At 57.6% G+C, this 20,193-nt stretch overlaps 1 protein-coding gene across 1 annotated transcript; it reads left to right on the top strand.

The window, feature by feature from the left end:
- The first annotated feature begins 10,150 nt into the window (after positions 1-10,150).
- AIRE (autoimmune regulator) lies at positions 10,151-19,592 on the top strand. Its single transcript, XM_044251751.1, has 14 exons — positions 10,151-10,396; positions 10,787-10,961; positions 11,201-11,356; positions 11,644-11,718; positions 12,325-12,438; positions 13,179-13,321; positions 13,412-13,492; positions 14,152-14,267; positions 15,291-15,390; positions 15,883-16,065; positions 16,608-16,726; positions 16,813-16,915; positions 18,616-18,684; positions 19,512-19,592. The coding sequence occupies exons 1-14, from the start codon at positions 10,151-10,153 to the stop codon at positions 19,590-19,592; spliced, it is 1,761 nt and encodes a 586-aa protein (XP_044107686.1).
- Positions 19,593-20,193: the final 601 nt, after the last annotated feature.

Here is a 20,193-nt window from a genome sequence, read left to right as displayed (position 1 = left end):
AGCAAAGCAAGTGACCAAATGACCAGAACAATGAAAACTGACCCTTTTATCATTACATAGTGACGAAATGGCTAATCCACCAAGAAGACATGAAAACCTACACAAGTATGCAATAAACAATGAAACTGAAAACAATGTGCAGCAAACCTAATAGAACTGAAAGGAGGAGCAGATGAATCCACAAGGCAACTGGAGAAATCCCATCCCCCACCCAGCAATAGCCAAAACAATCAGCAAACACGTAGGGAGACCCTACATCACCGTCAGCCAACAGCCAACATCTCATCAACATTTACAGAGTGTCCCACCCAACAGCAACACATGCACATTTGTTTCAAGTGTGCATAGTTGTACACCAAGATAGACCGCATCCCAGGCAATAAACAAACCCCAACAAACTTAAGAGAAGTAAAGTCATATAACATGTGTCTTCTGATCACACTGGAGTCCAACTAGAAATTAAGAGCAGAAAGATAACAGAGAAGTCTCCAACCACATGAAAAATAATCATCACTTTTCTAAATAATCCATGGGTTAAAGAGAAATATCAAAAAACACATTGAATTGAATGACAATGAATAAAGCAACATACCCAGCATTGTGGGTGGTAGCTACAGCAGAGCCAAGAGGATGCTCTAGTGCTAATGCAGACATCGGAAAAGAGGAAACATCTAAGCAACAATCTATGTGCCCTCAAGAATCTAGGAGAGGGTCGCAAATCTGGTCTCAACTGGTACCAAAAGATTGGAATTATTTCCTGCATATTTTCAGACCATAATGCTTTAAAACTTGAACTTAATCACAAGAGGAAATTTGGAAGGAAGACAAATAGAAAGAGGTTAAAGAGCATCCTATTAGAGAATGACTGGGTCAACCAGAAAATTAAAGAAGAATTAGAAAAAAATCATGAAAACAAAGGAAAAAGAAAGCACAACTGTTCAAACCTTTTGAGGTGCAGCAAAGTCGGTCATAAGAGGGAAGTACATAACAATACAAGGCTTTCTCAAGAAACAAGAGAAGTCTCAAATACACAACCTAACTATACACCTAAAGGAGCTAGAGAAAGAACAGCAAACAACAAAGCCTAAACCCGCGGGAGTAGAGGAGTAATAAAGATTAGAGCAGAAACGAATGAAATAGAAACCAAAAGAACAGTATAACAGATCAACAGAACTAGGAGCTGGTTCTTGGAAAGAATTAATAAGATTGACAAACCCCTAGCCAGACTTATTAAAAAGAGAGAAAGAGAAAGAGACAGGACCCAAATTAATAAAATCATGAATCAAAGAGGAGAGATCACAAGCAACACTGAAGAAATGCAATTATAAGTAAATGTGATGAGCCATTATATCCCAACAAATTAGGCAATTTGGAAGAAATGGATGGATCCCTAGAACTACATAAACTACCAAAACTGAAACAGGAAGAAATAGAAGACCTGAACAAACCCGTAACCTAAAAGGAAATTGAAACAGTCATCAAAAATCTTCCAACAAACAAGAGTTGAGGGCCAAAGCCTTCCCAGGGGGGAATTCTAGCAAACATTTAAAGAAGAATTAATACCTATTCTTCTGAAACTGTTTCAAAAAATAGAAAATGAAGGAAAACTTCCAAACTCTTTCTATGGGGCCTACATTATTTGATCTCAAAACCAGACAAAGACCCCACCAAAAAGGAGAATTACAGACCAATAACCCTGATGAACATGGATGCAAAAATTCTTACCAAGATACTAGCCAACAGGATCCAACAGTAGATTAAAAGGATTATTCACTACAACCAAGTGGGATTTATTCCTGGGCTGCAAGGGTGGTTCAAAATCTGCATATCAATGTGATACACTAAAGTAAGGAAAGAAAGGACAAGAACCATATGATACTCTCAATAGATTCAGAAAAAAACATTTGTCAAAGTACAGCATCCTATCTTGTTTAAAACTCTTCACAGTGTAGGGTAGATGGAACATGTCTCAATATCATAAAAGTCATAAATGAGAAGCCCACAGCAAATATCATTCTCAATGGGGAAAAACTGAGAGATTTCCCCCTAAGGTCAGGAACACAGCAGGGATGTCCACTGTCACCACTGTTGTTCAACACAGTGCTGGAAGTCCTAACCTCAGCAATCAGAAAACAAAAAGAAATAAAAGTCATCCAAATAGCAAAGAAGAAGTCAAACTCTCGCTCTTCACAGATGACATGATACTCTATCTGGAAAACCCAAAACACTCCATCCCCAAATTGCTAGAACCCATACAGGAATTCAGCAAAGTGGCAGAATTTAAAACCAATGCCCAGAAACCAGTTGCAATTCTATATACTGTCAATGAGACAGAAGAAAGAGCAATTAACAAATTGATCCCATTTACAATTGTACCAAAACCCCTAAGATACTTAGGAATAAACCTAACCAAAGAGGCAAATGATCTGTACTCAGAAAACTATAGAACATGCATGAAACATTGAGGCAGACACAAAAAATGGAAAAAGTTCCTTGCTCATGGATTAGAAGACCAAATATTGTTAAAATGTCTATGCTACCTAGAGCAATCTATACATTCAATGCAACTTCTATCAAAATACCATCACAGGGGCGCCTAGGTGGCTCAGTGGGTTAAGCCTCTGCCTTCGGCTCAGGTCATGATCTCAGGGTCCTGGGAGCCTGCATCAGGCTCTCTGCTCGGCAGGGAGCCTGCTTCCTCCTCCTCTCTCTCTCTCTCTCTGCTGCCTCTTTGCCTACTTGTTATCTCTCTCTAAATAAATAAATAAATTCTTTAAAAAAAAATCACAACTTTTCACAGAGATGGGACAAATAATACTAAAATTTGTATCAAACTCAACACCCAAAGAACAAATAATCCAGTCAAGAAATGGGCAAAAGACGTGAACAGACACTTCTCCAGAGAAGACATACAAACAGCCAACAGACACATGCAAGAGTGCTCCACATCACTCAGCATCAGAGAAATACAAATGAAAACCACAGTGAGATCCCACCTCACACCAGTCAGAATGGCTAAAATCAACAAGTCAGGAAACGACAGATGCTGGCGAGGATGTGGAGAAAGGGGAACCTTCCTGCACTGTTGATGGGAAGGCAAGCTGGTGCAGCCACTCTGGAAAACAGCACGGAGGTTCCTCAAAAAGATGAAAATAGAGCTACCCTATGACCCAGCAATCACACTACTAGATATTTACTCCAAAGATACAAATGTGGTGATCCAAAAGGGCACCTGCACCCCAATATTTATAGCAGCGATGTCCACAATAGCCAAACTCTGGAAAGAGCCCAGATGTCCATCCACTGATGAATGGATAAAGAAGTTGTGGTTCATCTACACAACGGAATATTACTCAGTTATCAGAAAGGATGAAATCTTGCTATTTGCATTGATGTGGTTGGAACTAGAGGGTATTATGCTGAGTGAAGTAAGTCAATCAGAGAAAGACAAATACCATATGATTTCACTCATATGTGAAATTTAAGAAACAAAACAGAGGATCATAGAGGGAGGGAGGGAAAAAATAAAACAAGATGAAAGCAGAGAGAGACAAACCATAAGAGACTCTTAATCATAAAAAATGAACTGAGGGTTGCTGGAGGGGGTGGGGGGATGGGGTAACTGGGGGATGGGCATTAAGGAGGACACGTGATGGAATTAGCACTGGGTGTTGTATGCTACTGATGAATCACTGAACTTTTCCCCTGAGACTAGTAACGTACTATATGATCATTAACTGAATTTATTTTTTAAAAGATTTTATTTATCTGAGAGAAAGAGAGAATGAGAGAGAGAGCCTGAGAAGGGGGAGGTTCAGAGGGAAAAGCAGACTCCCTGCCAAGCACGGAGCCTGATGCAGGACTCAATCCTGGGACTCCAGGGTCATGACCTGAGCCGAAGGCAGTCACCTAACCAACTGAACCACCCAGGCACCCCCTAAGTAACTGCACTTAAATAAAATAAAATTTAATTAAGAAAAAGAACCTAGAAGAAAAAGAGCAAAATAATCCCAAAATGGGCTTTGGGAAAAGGAAAAGTATTTTCCTAAAAGTATGGGAAAAGGAATAATAAAAATAAGAGCAAAAATCAACACAAGTGAAAAGAAAAATAATAGAGAATATCAATACAAGCTGGTTCTTTGAGAAATTTTTTGAAAAATCAACACATATCGGGGCACCGGGTTACACAGCTGGTTGAATATCAAACTCTTGGTTTCAGATCAAGTCATGATCCCAGGTCCTGGGATTGAGACCCGAGGTGGGTTCCAGGCTCTGTGTTCAGCAGGCAGTCTGCTTGACGTTCTCTCCCCCTCTCCTTCTGCCCCTGTCCCAGGTCTCTCTCTCTCTCTCTCTTTCTCTCTCTCTTGCTCTTACTCTCAATTTAAATAAATAAATCTTCAAAAAAAAAAAGAATAAAAAGAAAAGAAAAATCGATACCTATCTAGCAAGACTGACAAAAAAAAGAGAGAAAACAAAAATTACCAATATTGAAACTGATACAGGGGATATCACTACAGATCTTGAGGACATCAAAAGGATAATAAGGGAAAACTATGAACAACTCTACACTCATAAATTTGACGATTTAGTTGAAATGGATCAATTCCTTGAAAACCACAAAGTGGCATAATTAACCTATAAAGTAGGTAATTTGAATACCCTATGACTATTTAGGGAATTGAATTCTTAATTTTATTTTATTAAAGGATTTATTTATTTATTTGAGAGAAAGAGAGAGAGATAGAGATGGGGAGAGGGAGAAGAAATTTTAGCAGACTCCTTGCTGAGCTCAGAACCAGATGTGGGACTTGATCTCAAGATCCTGACATTAGGACCTCAGCTGAAACCAAGAGTTGGATGCTTAACAGACTGTGCCACCCAGGGGCCCCAGGGAAATTGAATTCTTAATTTTAAAACTCCCCAAAAAGATTTCTCCAGGTTCAGATGATTTCACTGGGGAATTCGATCAAACATTTAAAAAATAATTAACATCGTTTCTACACAATCTCTTCCAGGAAATGAAAGAGGAGGGAATTTGCCTTCATTTTATAAAGCTAATATAATTCTGATACCAAAACCATACAAAGATTGTAAAAACAACAAAAACAAACCAACAAAAAACTACAGGCCAATGTATCTCATGAAAATCCTTAAGAAAATATTAGCAAATCAAATTCAACAATTTATGAAAATAATTATACACCATGACCAAGTGGAGTTTATTCAAGGGATGCAAGACTGGTTCAATATTCAAAAATCAATCTATGTAATCTACCGTGTCAACAGACTAAAGAAGAAAAATCACTTCAACTTCAACATCTGTTCATAATAAAACCTCTCATAAATACAAGAAACCTCTCATAAATATAAGAATGGAAAGGCCTCTGAAAATTGATAAAGAAAACTTACCAAAAACCTGCAGCTAACATTATATTTAATATGCAAGAAGATGTTTTCACCCTGAGATCAGGAACAAGGCAGGGATGTCCACTCTCATCTCTTCTACTCAACACAGTGCTGGAAGTCCTAGACAGTGCAGTAAAGCAAGGCAAGGAAATTAACAGGCAGTATGATTGGGAAGGAACAGATGAAACTGTTTCTGTTTACAGATGACATGACTGTGTTTGTAGAGAATCCCAAAGATTCTAAAGCACTTCTAGAACCAATAAAGGGAGTTCAGCAATGCTGTGGGATGTAAGAGGAACATGCAAAAAAAAAAAAAAAGTCATTTGTATTTCTATGCACTAACAATGCACAAACACGTGGACATCAAAAGTAGAATCACAGAACTATTTACCCTTGCTCAAAAGATTAACTGCTTGGGTGTAAGTCTAATAAAGCATGTGTAGGCCTCGCATACTGAAAACCACAAAACACTGACGGAAGAAATCGGTAAAGGTCTAAATAAATGGAGAGACATACCATGTTCATGGATTGCAACACTCAACATAATAAAGATGTTAATTTCCCTCAAATTGATACAAAGGTTCACTGTAATTCCTATCAAAATCCTAGCAAGATTTTTTTATAAATAGAATATTTTAAAATTTATATGGAAAATCAAAGGAACTAGAGTAACAGAGACAATTTTGAAAAAGAAAAGTAAAACGGGAGCAGATAGGGATGGCCTACTGGATTTCAAAATTCATTTTATGGCTGTGGTATTCGAGACTGTGTGGTACTGGTGGACAGACAGACACACAGATCAGTGGAACAGAGCAGAGAACCCACAGGTAGATCCCCACCAATACATCAGCCTGATTTTTAGAACGAGTTTTTATTTATAGTAAGATAAACATACCATAAAATTTAAAAGTTTTAGCATTTGAAAGTTCAAAATGCTGGAGTGATTAGCCCACTGTAATGGTGTGCAACCATCACTGTCCATTTCCAGAACTGTCTGGTCACCCCGCATGCGCATTCCATACCCATTCTCTGTCACCCCCTCTCCCCTTCTCCCAGCTCCACAAGCCACTGATCTGTTTTCTGTCTCTACAGATTTTCCTCTTCTGGGAATTTCATATAAATGGAGCCGTGTAACAGGCGGCCTTTTACGTCTGGCTTACTTCAGTGAGCATCACGTTTTCGAGGTGCATCCGCACCGCAGCAGGGTCTGTAGCGCATCTTTTCCACAGTTGAACAATTCCATCGTGGGGCTAGGCTACGTTTGATGTATCCATTCTTCCACAGATGAACAATCGGGTTGTTCCCGCCCCGTAACCGCTGTTGACTTGTGCTGCCGTGGACATTTTTGCACTGGCTTTTGTTGGCACACCTCCTTTCAGTTCCTTCGGGGGTGCAGTGGGGGTGGAATGGCTACTACGGCAATTCTTATCGAGGAATTCAGCATATTGAGGTACCTGGCCGACTCAGCCGGGGGAGCTTGTGACTCTTGATCCTGGGTTTGTGGGTTTGAGCCCCACGTTGGGTGTGGAGATGACGACCTTAACTTACGAAGGAAATTACTGGAGAGCCGCCATTTTTCTCAGGGGGTGCACCATTTGCATCCCCTCGACAACGTAAGAGTGTTCCGATTTCTCCATATTTTCGCCAACATACTACTTGCTAGTTTTGGATAAGAGCCATCCTGGTGGGTGCAAGGTGGCCTCTCATCTGGTTTTCCTTTGCATTTCTCTAAGAATTAGTAATGCTGAGCATCTTTCATGGGCCAACGGAGGCTCAGACAGGGTCACGCCGCTCGCTGGTGACCGACAGGGTGTTAAGGTCCTGGCAAAGTGTCACCAGGAGACTGAGCCTCCCCGGATGCCCTCCCAGGTGGGAAGTCCCCTCCTGCCCTGTTCCCCGAGCGGAGGCCCAAGTGCCCTGAAGCGGTCTCTACCTCCTTACCACTGGGAGCCCAGCCCCTCCCGGGAGCCACACATTCTGAAGCCTCCATCTGCGGCAACACAGAAGGTCACCTAGTCCAGGCTTCTTTGAGGGAGCCAAGCCGAGCAGCCGAGGAGCAGCCCCCTCCAGTCTCTGCCCTCCCCTGCCCTGATCTCTGGGCACATCACGTAGGAAGCATTTCCCTCTCTTTGAGCTGACACGGCCTGGGCCTGTGAGCACTGTCCTGTGTGCAGAGTGCATGGACCCGGACACCGTCCATCCAAGGCCATTTACTCACAGCCTCCTTGGGCCTCAGTCTCCTCATCTGTAGAATGGGATCATCAACGCCGGCCTAGCGGGCCAGCTGCGAGATGGAGTGTAATTGCAAAGTGCTTAGAACAGGGCCCGGGGCGCGGTGGGCGAGACGTGTCTGGTGCATAAAATGACCACGCCTGAGGAAGAGATCCCGCGCAGGTCGGGGGACAGAGGCTTGGAGACGGCCGGCCGAGCGGCAGGCGGGTCTCTGTACCCTGTGCCCCGAGGGGGACCTGAGTAAGGCCCAGCTCTCCGACAGCCAGGGGCAGCTGAAGGCGGGGTGGGCCCCTTGCCCTGGCTCCTCTCTGGGTCTCGTAGGCCGCCCCCAGCAGACCCTGCAGGAGGGGGCTGCCAGGGAAACCCCCAGGGGTGGAAAGTCCAAGATTCTCCAAGGAGCCTCGCAGATCGGTTGGCGAGAAGCTGGGCGGCACCTGTAGGCCGGGCCGGCTGCTGACCCAGGTGCACCCACAAGGCTTTCGCAGCTCCAGAAAAGCGAAGACTCAATCCTTTTGGCTATTTTTATCCCCTGGACCGTTGTCTTGTGGTTAAAGTGTCCCTTGATGAGTCGGCTGCTGGGGGAGAACTCGGCCGGCTGTGGAGTGACATTGCAGGGCAGCTTGGCCCGAAGGAGGGGGGCACCAAGCTGCCCGGGGACTGGCTGCGGTCACCCGAACACCACCAGCACGGCTCCTCCGCACCCCGAGAGCCCCTCTGTGGGGTCCCTGCAGCTTGCCGGCCCAGCAGGTGCCCTCAGATGGGACAGGAAGTGCTCGGCTCCTGAGACCGGACCCCCGTGAGTGGGGGCGCGGCTGCGCCGGCAGATGCTACGGTCAGCAGTGACTGCGACTTCTGTTTTCTTTCAGGGCCACAGTGATCCCGCGGCAGAGCGGCCCGGCCGGGGGAGGGGCGAGCATGTGCTTCTCTGAGAGGGCGGCCGGGCCGGCGTCGGTGGGAGCCCGGGGGTGTCCCCTCTGGGCATCTGTGATGGCACAAGGCAGGACAGGCTGGCACCGCCCCAAGCCCACCGTCCGCGGCCATCGCCCACAGCACTGCAGCCGCTGGGCTCGCAGCCGGAGGCCGGCAGCGTGAGGGCCCTACTCCCAGGCGGGAGGCCCCAGAACATTCCACAGCCGGCCCTGTCTGCTCTGATCCTCATTGCTCTCGAGGTCCACACACAGGTCCCAGCTCTCTGGGTGACAACCCCCACAGCCCGAGCCCAGGCTTGTTCCTGAACACCCAGAATACCCATCGGGCAGCAATCCGAGGGACCCAGGCCCAGGGAGGGGGACAAACCCCCACAGGCCTCCCACGGCAGGAGGAGGCCCTCAGCAGCGCCCCCAGAACTCCCACCACAGTAGAGAACATAGCGACCTAAACTCGTGAATCTTGGACACCCCCACGGGATCTGCCTGGGTCCTCTCCCCTTGCCGCCGGCCCCTCCTCCCAGCGCAGTCCTGCCCTGACCCCCGGCTTCCTGGGTCCTCCTGCCCCACACTCACCACCAGCCCATCCAAGACTGTCCAGGTTCTTCTTCCAAAAGACCTCCCGTGGCTCCGAAACCCGGCTGCCTGGACGTGCCTTTCGTCTGTGGCCCTGGTGCCTCTGCCCTAGGCCACGCTGGGTCCCGCCCGTGATCTGGCAGCACCTGGTCCCCCACACTCACCCATCATAGCCTGGGATGCGGCTCCCCCGCCTGCTACAGCCCCCCAGGACGGCCTCCCCCATTCCCGGCACCATCCTCCAGCCTCTGTCGCCGGCCCTGGAAAGGCTCCTGGGGCGTCCCTCCACTGGGCCGTGAGCAGGACAAGGACAGGGGCCCCCGCTCAGGGCATCGGTCCGCCGCGCTAGCTGCCTTCTCCGAGCTTTTTCGGAACACACCTGCAGGAAGCGCGGGTAGGTTGCAGCTGGTCCCCCGGGGGCGTGTGCTCCTGTTGAAGATGGGTCTCAGAGAGGGAAAGCGATGGGGCCAGCACCACACAGCCTGTAGGCAATGCCCACTGCTGTGCCCACCGGCAGGCACTGAGTCCTCCATCAGACAGGCACTCCTCCATCTGACCCTCCCACAGCCCAGGCCCAGGGCCCTGAGCAATGGAGGTGGTAATGCCTGCTCCCCATGGGGGACCCTGCCCCAGTCAGCCCCGTGGTCCCGGGCGGAGTGGCCCGTGCACCTTGGGTGAGGTGGAGGGTGCCTGGCCTGGCTGCCTCCCAGCCCTCTCACCGAGGGGTCGGATGCAGTCCCGAAGCCTCCTTTACCAAGGGGAGGGATGCCAACAGCCTTCTGGCAGGTGCAGAATTGGGGGGGCCTGGGGCCTTGTCCTCACTGGATTACACGGAATTTTCCATTCTGGCCCCTCCCTCTGGCCCTGATTGGCTCTGGGGAAACAGCCTTTGCTCTTTTTGGGGAGAGTCTGCTATAATAGAGACGGGGTGCTGGCTGGGCTCTGCCCTCCACAGGTGCCCGCCCAGCTGTGCCCCTGGACAGGGGCCGCGCGAAGGCCAGGAGGCAGAGATGGCCCAGGCACTCCCCAAGTCCAGTGGCGCCCCAAGGCCGCGGGACCCCAGGCGGGGAGAGGGGGCCCTGAGTCCCATGCCCCCAGAACCCACGACGGCGGGCGAGGCCCGGGCAGGTGGGGACGCTGTGCTGCGCCGTCTCCTGAGGCTGCACCGCACAGAGATCGCCATGGCCGTGGACAGCGCCTTCCCGCTGCTGCACGCACTGGCCGACCACGACGTGGTCCCCGAGGACAAGTTCCAGGTGGGCCCCTACCCGGACTCCCGGCACCTCCCAGTCTCCCCAAGCCCTGCTGTTGAGCCAAAGCCAATGTCTGGGAGGGCGAGCTTCAGATGGGCCTTACTGGCCCCCAACAAGTGGGGGTCAGAAGGTTGGGACGGGGGCTGCTGGTGTGATCACAGGTCAGGGGCTTGGCCTCCAGGACAAGTTCCTGTCCTCCCGATGCCCCCTCCCAGCCCTCCTGAAGCTTCCCTTCAAGCCAGGGGTGTGGTCCCCGAGTCCCAGGCCGGCCTCCCTTGCCCCCAGCACCCTCGGGCATGCCCACGCCCACCTCAACCCTCCGGGAGGGTGGCAGAAGGTAGGGGTACTGGGGAGGCAGGCGGCAGGGCCTCCCACTCCCTGCCCTTGCTTCAGGAGACTCTGCGTCTGAAGGAGAAGGAAGGCTGCCCACAGGCCTTCCACGCGCTCCTCTCGTGGCTCCTGACCCAGGACGCAGCTGCCATCCTGGACTTCTGGAGGGTTCTCTTTAAGGACTACAACCTGGAGAGATATGCCCGGCTACAGCCCATCTTAGACGGCTTCCCCAAAGGTGGGGAGGGCACTGTGGGGGGGCGGGGGTCCACGGGGCTCGGCCCCCCTCGCTGGGGGCCTGCGGCGGCTGGAGTCACTCCAGCTGGACTGAGGAGGGAGGGTCGGGGCGTGGTCAGGGAGCCCCTGGACATCACCCAGGACCGTCCTGGGCTCCGCATGCCGAAGGGCCGGGGTCTTGCCCTCCTTGCCACGGTGGGGGCTCCGGTCTTGAGGCTCGGCCCCCCTCGCACCCTGCAGATGTGGACCTCAGCCAGCCCCGGAAGGCGAGGAAGCCCCCGACGGGCCCCAAGGCCCCAGTGCTGCTGCCCAGACCCCCCACCAAGAGGAAGGCCCTGGAGGAGCCAAGAGTCGCCCTGCCTGTGGCATCGTCTCCACGGGGGACCTCCAGCCCAGGTGCCTAGCTGAGGAGCTAGTCGGGCACAGAGTGCCCTGGGGAGCGCCTCACCCCCGACCACACCCCCTTCCCCACCGCCCGGCCTGGAGCCTGCCTGGCAGGGGCTGCATTGGTCCCCTCCAGATACCTAGAGGGTGAGCCTAGTTGTCCCTTGTCCCGGGACCCTGGGAAGTGGGCAGGATGTGGACACCAGAGCTCAGTAAAGCGAGGGGACCCCAGTGAGTTGGGGAGGCCCCACCTTGGCGCCCGCAGGGAGATGAGGCTCAGGCTGCTGCGCCCCCCGCAGGCTCCCAGGCGAAGGCCAAGCCGTCCAGGAAGCCGGAGAGCAGCGCGGAGCCACAGCGCCTCCCGCCGGGAACCGGTGAGCCAGGCGCCCTGCCGCCCTGTGCCCTGCGGCCGCGGTCAGGGGACCAGGGACCGAGGTGGGGTGCTGCCCTCGGAGGGCCTGTCCTGGCGTCTCAGATCACCCCACGTGTGGCTGGCCCCGTGTCCCCGTCCTTCAGGGTCAGCCCAAACCACGCTTCCTCCAGGGTGTCCTGCTTGTCCGTCTGCTGGATGAAGCCTGGCCCCTCTCTGTCCCCTCCTTTCCCCCAGCCTGGGGGATCTCAGAGACCTCCTGTGGTCACCTGACCTGCAGGCTGCCCCGGAATTTGGCCTCCCTCCCAACCCAGGGCCAGGTGCTGGGGTCCGTGTTCATCCCTGCCCGGAGTGAGTTCGCACACACACACGCAGCACGTACACACACACGCGCACACCCCCACGGGTGCTCTCTACAGTTACTCATGGGCTGTCTGTCTGTCTGCGTCCAGGGGCTGGGCCCCCTCCAACCCCCGCCCTGGGCAGAAGGAAAGAAGGGTTCCACAGCCCAGGTCCCTCTTGCCCCCTCCCCGCCGCCGCCTGCAGGAAGGCGGCGTTCAGGGGCTCTCCTTGCCATGGGTGACCCCCCATCTGCCTCTCCTCTTCTCAGGAATTCAGACCATGTCCACTTCGGTCCAGAGGGCCGTGACGGTGTCGTCGGGGGACGTCCCAGGAGCCTGTGGGGCGGTGGAGGGGATCCTCATCCAGCAGGTGTTCGAGTCAGGTAGATGGCTCACCGGGCTGCCGGAGGGACGGAGGCCCCCGGACCCCCGACCACCCTGAGCACCTCGCGGCCCCAGCGCTGGCGGGACCATGACTCTGCTACCTCTGGAGGGGGGATGGGCACCGAGGGCTCCCCTCGGGGGTGCGGGGCCCTGGACTTCTGGGGGGCCCGGCGGTTCAGGGCCACAGCCTGGGTCAGCTCTGTGCATTCAGACGGGCCCCTCAGGGTCTTGGACTCACCCCTCCCCAGGAGGTTCTCCCACAGGACAGCCTGAACACCTGTGCGCCCCCCCCACCTCCCTTCCCTCCCTCTGAGCTCGGCAGCTGCCCGTGGGGATGCTGAGGACAGTGACGGCCAGCTGGCCCCTGGGAGCCAGGGAGGGTCCCAGGGAGGGCCCCGAGGACCCTGCAGGAGCTCCCCATGGCAGTTATGACCAAAAGCCACAAAGCGGGCAGCTTCGAACAACAGACTCCCCAGATCAAGGTGTTGCAGGGCGTTGCTCCCTCCTGCCTTGCAGGTCCCTCCCCGGGGATGCCGGCAGGCCTCCACCTGGCTGTCTGCCGCCAAGCCAAGGGTCTCCTCCTTGTGTCTGTGTCCTCTCAGCTCTTGGGGGCACCCATCATCAGACCCAGTGTCCCCAGTGTCCCTCGGGAGCCTGGTCCCGAGCGGAGCGGGACTGAGCGGGGCGGGGGCGTGGCGGGAGCCCCGCTGAGCAGGGTCCAGCCGGACTCTCCTCCCAGGTGGAGGCAAGAAGTGCATCCAGGTCGGGGGGGAGTTCTACACTCCCAGCAAGTTCGAAGACCCCAGCGGGGGGAAGAGCAAGACGCGGGGCAGTGGCCTGAAGACACTGGTCCGGGCCAAGGGGCCCCAGGCTTCTGCCCCCGTAAGCACCGCCCTCTGCACCCGGAGCTCAGCTGGGGCGAGGCCTGCCGGATGGGGGTCCTCTGGTGGTGACCCTCCCCTCCCCCAGCAGGGCGGAGGTGAGCAGAGAGCCGGCCAGCAGGGCAGGGCACAGGCGGCTCCCGCCCTCCCCAGCGAGCCCCAGCCCCACCAGGTAATGCGCCGCCCACGGGGGGAGGGGGTGGGACGCGCCTCCATCGCCTTCTGCCCCGCGCCCTGGGCGCTCCCATGGGGGTGAGGACAGAGGCCTGGCTTTCCCTTAACACTACGCTTTCTGGTAACACACAACCGTAAAATTCCAAGTAAGTCAGGGAAAGCGAGTCCTACCGGGCTTTGACCACCGCGGTCTGGTCTAGGCACCCGCTGTCCCTTGTCTCCCAGCCGGCCAGTGGGTGGGGGCCAGGAAGCGGAGCATCAGTTCCTGTCCTTGGGCTCCCAGCGCAAGGTCACGGCTCTGGCAGCCCCCTCCCACACCGGGCGGGGTGCTGGGCCTCAGGCCTCAGGAAGGGCGGGATCCCTGCCTGCCTCCCAGGGCTCCCCGACCGGGGGCGAGTGTGCTCCTCACTGGGCCAGGCTGCCTGGTCTGGTGGGCTTCTGGAGGAGGTGACCCCGCGGAGGGGACTGTGGCACCATTTGGGCAGGGCTGCGAGGTAGGGACATTGAGGGAGGGCAGGGAGCAGGGGCAGAATCTGGGGCACGGCCCGCAGGGAGCAGGCAGGGGACGCAGCAGTGGAGCTGCTCTGAGGGGCTCCCCCGGAGGGCGCCCCCCACCCCGGGGTCTCCCAGAGGCCGCGTGTGTCTCGCCCGCGCCAGAAGAACGAGGACGAGTGTGCCGTGTGCCGCGACGGGGGGGAGCTCATCTGCTGCGACGGCTGCCCCCGGGCCTTCCACCTGGCCTGCCTGTCCCCGCCGCTCCGGGACATTCCCAGGTGAGCCCGGCACGCTGGCCACCCAGGCTGCCCCCGCCTGCCTCCATGGCCTCTTCTACCCAGCGGACCCCGACCCTGGGCAGGAGGCTGCCCAGAAGCCTCTCCGTTCCGTGGCTGGGAGGGAGGACTTCGTTCACATCACTGGACAGTGAGGCTGGGGCCTGGGTCCTCTCTCCCCACCTCCCCGTGTGCCCACACGGCTCCCCCATCACCCCCCAAGCCTGGCCAGGAGGGGTCCCAGAGGGCAGAGAAGAAAGACAAACGGCTATCCTGTGTCATCTCACTCCAGCCCAAACTCCCCCAGGCCGCCGGGCCCCCCTCTCCTAGCAAGGTCATCTTCAGAGTCAGGCCGAGTTTGCCCATCCCAGGCAGGGTACCCGTCCGGAGTCGGCTTCCTGGCTCTCCCTGCCCCTCCCAGCCCTAACCTCTCCCACCAGCTCCCACAGCAGGAGGGGAAGAGCGGGGGTGGGACAAGTGACCCCCTTCTATCCTGGCCCAGCCCCCTGAGTGACCCTGACCAGGTGGCTTGTCTCTGCCCCAGATGCTTGTCACTGGAACGAGAGGGTTGGGGCTGCTGTCTTCCTTCTTGCCCTTGACCACGTCCACTTCTGCTGGGCACCACCCGCTTGTGGAAACGTGGGTCTGGGGGCTATATACACTGCGGTTCAGAGAGGTCCCACTGACGCGGGGCCCATGAGAGCCACGCCCGGCCACTCTAGGTTAGCAGGAGTCCCGGATTCTCGGGGCTCGGCAGAGACACTCTCAGACAGGACAGCGACAAGGCTAGCGAGGGCCACCCCAGCAGGGGTAACCTCCCCAGTGTCCTGGGTTCTCCTGCAGACTGGCCGGGCCAGCGCCTCCATCGTGGCTGTGCCCACTGGCCTACCTGGGCCTCCGTTTCCCCACCTGAAAAGGGAAAGGGGTACTTGGAGGGAACTTCAGGCCTCCCCTGCCCTGCGCATTGGGAGTCTACTGTCCCTTCTGCTCTCCTTGCACGCCCCTGGCTGCTGGCCACGGGAGCAGCGGGACGTGGAGGTGTTCCAGATGCCTGCAGGCAAGAGCCCCGCGGGACCTGCCCCGGCCGGAGGAGCCCCCGCCCACGGAGCCGCCCACGGAGCCCCCGGTACGCGCAGGCCCCTTCCAGGGCCCTCTGTCCAGCCTCCCGGCCACCCCTGCAGGTCGGGCCAGCCCCAGTCATGCAGCTGTGCGCTCCCCGCCCCGGCCTGGCCTTGCCGGCTCGGCTTTCCGCACTGGGAAGTGGCCCTTCCAGTGCCCCACTTCTCTGGCCTCAGCTCTGTCGGTCCAGCACCGGGATGCCCTTTGGCTACTGAGAACATTATCTCAGAATGTTCTGAGCATCCGGCTGCAGCTGAGACGCGCGTGATAGAACGTAGCCTGCGAGGGCCACAGACACCCCGCCTCAGATGGGGGTGCAAGGACCTTGCTGAGCCACTGGACCCAAAACTTTCCAACCCAGTGCGGGGTTCCCCGACTCCAGCTCCCCTGGGCTCCCCTGGGCTCCCCTGGGCTCCCAGGGTCCGGGGATCACTGACTCCCTGGGTGGCCTGTGCCAGTCCCCCTGTGGCCTCTCCAAGCACTGATCCTCCGGTTCCAGGTCCTTCTGGGACTGAGGCTGACAGGAGAAGAGGCGAAGGGACTGTCCAGGGAGACCCTGGTCGGGGTCGACACTGCCGTCCCCTACAAGCACCTGCCAGCCCCACCTTCGGCGGCCCCCTTGACGGTGCTGGAACCCTCAGCCCTGCGCCCCCTACTGTGTGTGGGCCCTGAGGGGCAGCAGGTGAGGGGGTGCTGGGGTCGGGTGGCTGTCTGACGGGGGCTCAGGGCCTGCAGGCCCCCACATGGAGCTCTGATATGCTGGGGGAGAGGGGGTTGTCGTCGGGGTGTGTGTGTCAGGGTCAGGGCTAAGGGAGGCCTTTGCCAAGAACCTCCAGACTGGCCGTGGAGAGGGCGGCTGGGGGCTGGGTGATGGAGAAGCGCCCCCAGAGCTGGGCCGGGAAGGAAGCTTCCGGAGGGACCCCAGCGGGAGTGAGATTCTGTCCCTGATCCTGAGACCCCTACCCCCAGGTACCACGATAAGGGGGGGTGGCCCCTCATGTTGGGGAGTCCCAGAACCCCACACCCTCCCGCCTCCTCTGGCGGTGCAGTCCTGGGGTCCCCTTGACCAGCCCTAAAAAGGGGGTCCGGGCCCACCATGGCAGAGGAGGTCTCTCCCAACTGCAGTCCGAGGGTGCCCGGTGTCCCCGAGCTCCCAGGGGCGGGGCAGAGGGCGTGGCCGTGCGTGAACCCCTGTCCTCCCGTCACCGCGCTGCTCCCCTCCAGGGCCCCGCGGGCGCGCGGTGCAGCGTGTGCGGGGACGGCACGGACGCGCTGCGGTGCGCGCACTGCGCCGCCGCCTTCCACTGGCGCTGCCACTTCCCCGGGGCCGTCGCGCGGCCAGGGTGAGTGTGACGATGGCTGGGGCGCCGGGCCGGGGAGGGACACCGCTGGCCGCGGCGCCCCCGACACCCTCGTCCGCTGTGCGCAGGGCCGTCCCGCGCTGCCGATCCTGCTCCGGGGACGCAGCCCCGGCCCCCGAGGAGGGGGCGACTGCCCCGAACCCCGCCCGCGCTTTGCTAGGGCCTGCCAAGGTCAGTGCTACCCGGGGAGGCCCCGACCCCGCGGGACTGGGGTGGGATTGGGGTGGCCGGGACACCTCCAGGAACTGCCCAGGTGCCCCCTTCCCGGGTGTGCACAATGGACCCCTCGTTGGTTGTTTCCACACCGTACAGTTGTTCAAACGGGTCCCTTTGGGGTAACTTAGCATCGGTTTGAAAGAGACACCCACTAAGCAACAGTGGTATGAGTTGGCGGTTGGATGCCTGTTTCACGGTGACCAAGCCCAGCCCCAAGTCCCCCTCTCCCGGTACCTGGGGCGCACGTAGCCCCGGTGGGTGCGGGGAGGCGGGAGCAGCATGGAGGCCCCACACCTGGGAAGAGCAAGCCCACTGGGCTGCCCCGTGTGGCCTGGCTGTGCAGGGCTCCTAGTCCTCCCGCCCCTCTGGGCGCCCCCACCCCGGGCCCCCCTGCAGCCCCTCCTGCCGCCAGCCTGGAGAGCTCTCCGTGGTCAGTCTGCCTTCCTGCTGAGCCGCACTGGTCCCGGGAGCGCGAGGGCTGGGAGTTCTGTGTGCAGGGGCTTCCTGACGTGTCCCTGACCCCAGGACAACCTCTGAGGGCCCTGGGGGAGACGAGAAGTCCCACCCCCATCCGTGGCCCATCCTCCTTCCCAACAGTACCGCGTACTCCCCGGACACGCTGTGTGGGTAACAGGCCAGCCCAGGATCTGGGGGGCCGAGGCCGTGCCCACGAGGGGACTCCCGCACAGCCTCACAGCCCGGCCCGCACCTGCCCGCACACTTTGCGGGTGGGCCTGAAAGGCTTGTCCCCACCCGTCTGCACCGCGCCCGCTCAAGCGCACGGGGTGTGGGGGGGGCACCGTGCCCGCCCCAACCAGGGGATCCTTCCCCGAAAGAAGATGCTTCCTCTTGGACACCTGGGATCTTTGCTTTTAAAAGACCTCGTCCTTGAGATGTAAAGTGTAATGACCTTGGAGAGTAGCCGTCCCCGCCCCCTTAGCCCCTCCCCCCAGCCCCACCTTCCCCAGGCGCAGTCCCAAGAATGTGGGTGTGGCCCCGGACCTTTTCCCCCAGCCCCGCACCCCCCGCCAGACACGCCCCCTGGAGGTGGTGCTCCCCGCTCCCGCCCTCGGGCTGGTGCTGCCTCCCAGGACCCGTGTTGATGAGCTTTGACTTGGCGATTTTGAGCCAGAAGCTGGCGGTCTCCTGTGTGGTTCGTTCCCTGGCCTGGCCCCTTAGCCAGGGGCACCATGGGCTCTGGCAGTGTTTGTTGGATGGTTGAATGGCTGGCTTAGCACCAGGCACTTTCCTCTCTGGGCCTCAGTTTCCCCATCCATGACGGGTTCCCCGCTAGCTGGTTCTTTAAGTGCCTGGCTTTCCCCAGAAGGCTGCGCGTAGCAGGTGGAGAGGCAGGCAGGCCCTGGGGGCCTCTGGGAACCAGCTTCCAGGGGGACCGGGAGCTGGCCTGCAGCCGGGAGCTCGCTCATGCCCACCTTGCCCGTGCCCAGCAGCCTGGGAGGAGCCAGGTGCCAGAATTCAGATCCCGGGGCCCTGCCTGGGGCAGCGGACCCCTGCTCTGGCATGAGCCTCTGCCTCCCCCCCAACCCCCGCAGCCTCCGTCCCCCCCCATTGCCTCAGCAGGGAGTCCTGCTTCATTCTGGCGGTCCCTAGCAGGGGTGCGGGAGCTGGGCTGACCTTCCTTTCCTGGGCTGCAGGCGGGGGACAGTTCTGCTGGTCACGAGCCGGTTCTGCACAGGGACGACCTGGAATCCCTCCTAAGCGAGGTAACATGTCACCCGCTGGTCCCTAAAGCAGCCAGCACCCAAGCCTTCCTAGCGGCTGGGACAGCGCCAGTCTCTGGGGCTCCCAAGCATCACAACAGGCCCATGCAGGCCCCTCCCCGCACATGCAGGAGCCCGCAGGGGGCCCTGAGCCCTTCCCACCTCCAGCCCTGTCCGGGGGTCCTAGACCCTGGGGTCCGGGGACTGCAGAACCTCACACCAGCACTGCTGAACCCTGCTGTCCTCCGGGGGTGGGTCGGGCGCCCCGGAACCTCTCAGTGGACCTCTCACGGCCCACCAACCCAGGTCTCTGCCCCCAAGGATGAGCAGCTTCAGTCACTGGGAAGAAAATGGGGCTTCTAGGGGTTCCACCTTCTTTTGACGGGTCAGACTCCTCCAGCCATCCCCAGAGCCAGGGGGCCAACATGTGTCCTCCTCGGGCCATGGGGCCCTGCCCTGTGCGGTGGGCTGGGTGCAGGGGGTCCCACACAGTTCAGGTGTCTTTGGGGGGGACCCTAGGCCCTGTAGCTCTGGCAGGGGCAGCTGCCGGAGACCGGGCCCCTGAGCGCAGGGAGGGAGAGAGCCCTCGGAAGAAGGGGCAGAACAGCCGCGGTGGCCTCGCCCCGTGCTTACAGGATGCTATGACAGAGCACTAGATGAGGAGTCCATCCCCGCCTGGCATGTCTTGTGGTGCCTTGGGCCTCAGTTTCACTACCTCTGAATGGGAGGGTCAGGGTGCTCAGAATGCCTGGTGACCCTGGGGGCCAGGCTGTGCCCAGCTGTCCGCGGGCCGTGCTCGGTCCCTGAGTCCCCGCTCTGCTGTCTTGCAGCATTCCTTCGACGGAATCCTGCAGTGGGCCATCCAGAGCATGGCCCGCCCGATGGCCGAGGCGCCCACCTTCCCCTCTTGATCCGGGACGGCTGGGGTCTGTGGGGCAGCCCTGGGGGAGGGGAGGCCCCCCGCCGACGCAGCCTCAGCTGAGGGCGGAGCCCTGCTCCCCGCTGCCCACTCCAAGTCAACGTGCCTGTGAGTCCCCTTGTGCTCACGCGGCCTCCCCTGAGCGGGCAGCAGGACTCACGCCCCAGCCCTGGGAGCTGGGTTAGGATCAAGAAAAAAGGAAAATCCAGGTGTTGTCTACACTCGTTTTGCAGCCGCGACTGGTCTTTGTGCACGCACCAGCGTCGCACAGACTCAAATCAAAACCACTCCGGGGGGTTTGGCGTGCTCTCCCGTGGGGAGTGGGCCCTCTGCCTTTCCTGTGCCCCAGGTGTAGGCCGCGCTGGTGGGAAGGGACGGGCCCGAGAAGCGGACAACGCGCTCCTTTCTCTGCTGGCTCCTGTCCCCGCCGTCCACCTGCAGTGAGGTCCAGGCCCCCCCATCGTCTGCTGCCCCCACGGGCCCCCAGCTCCTGCGTCCCTCAGAGCCTCGGGGACTGACAGCCTCCTTCCCTCGGGGCTCCCCGTCCGCCTCCATGTTCCATCAGATGTTTACCCGGGAGACCTTGGTGGCAG

This window comes from Neovison vison, chromosome 6 (assembly GCF_020171115.1).
Source record: "Neovison vison isolate M4711 chromosome 6, ASM_NN_V1, whole genome shotgun sequence".
In the NCBI taxonomy this organism is placed as follows: domain Eukaryota; kingdom Metazoa; phylum Chordata; class Mammalia; order Carnivora; family Mustelidae; genus Neogale; species Neogale vison.
This window is presented reverse-complemented; position numbering and strand designations above follow the sequence as displayed.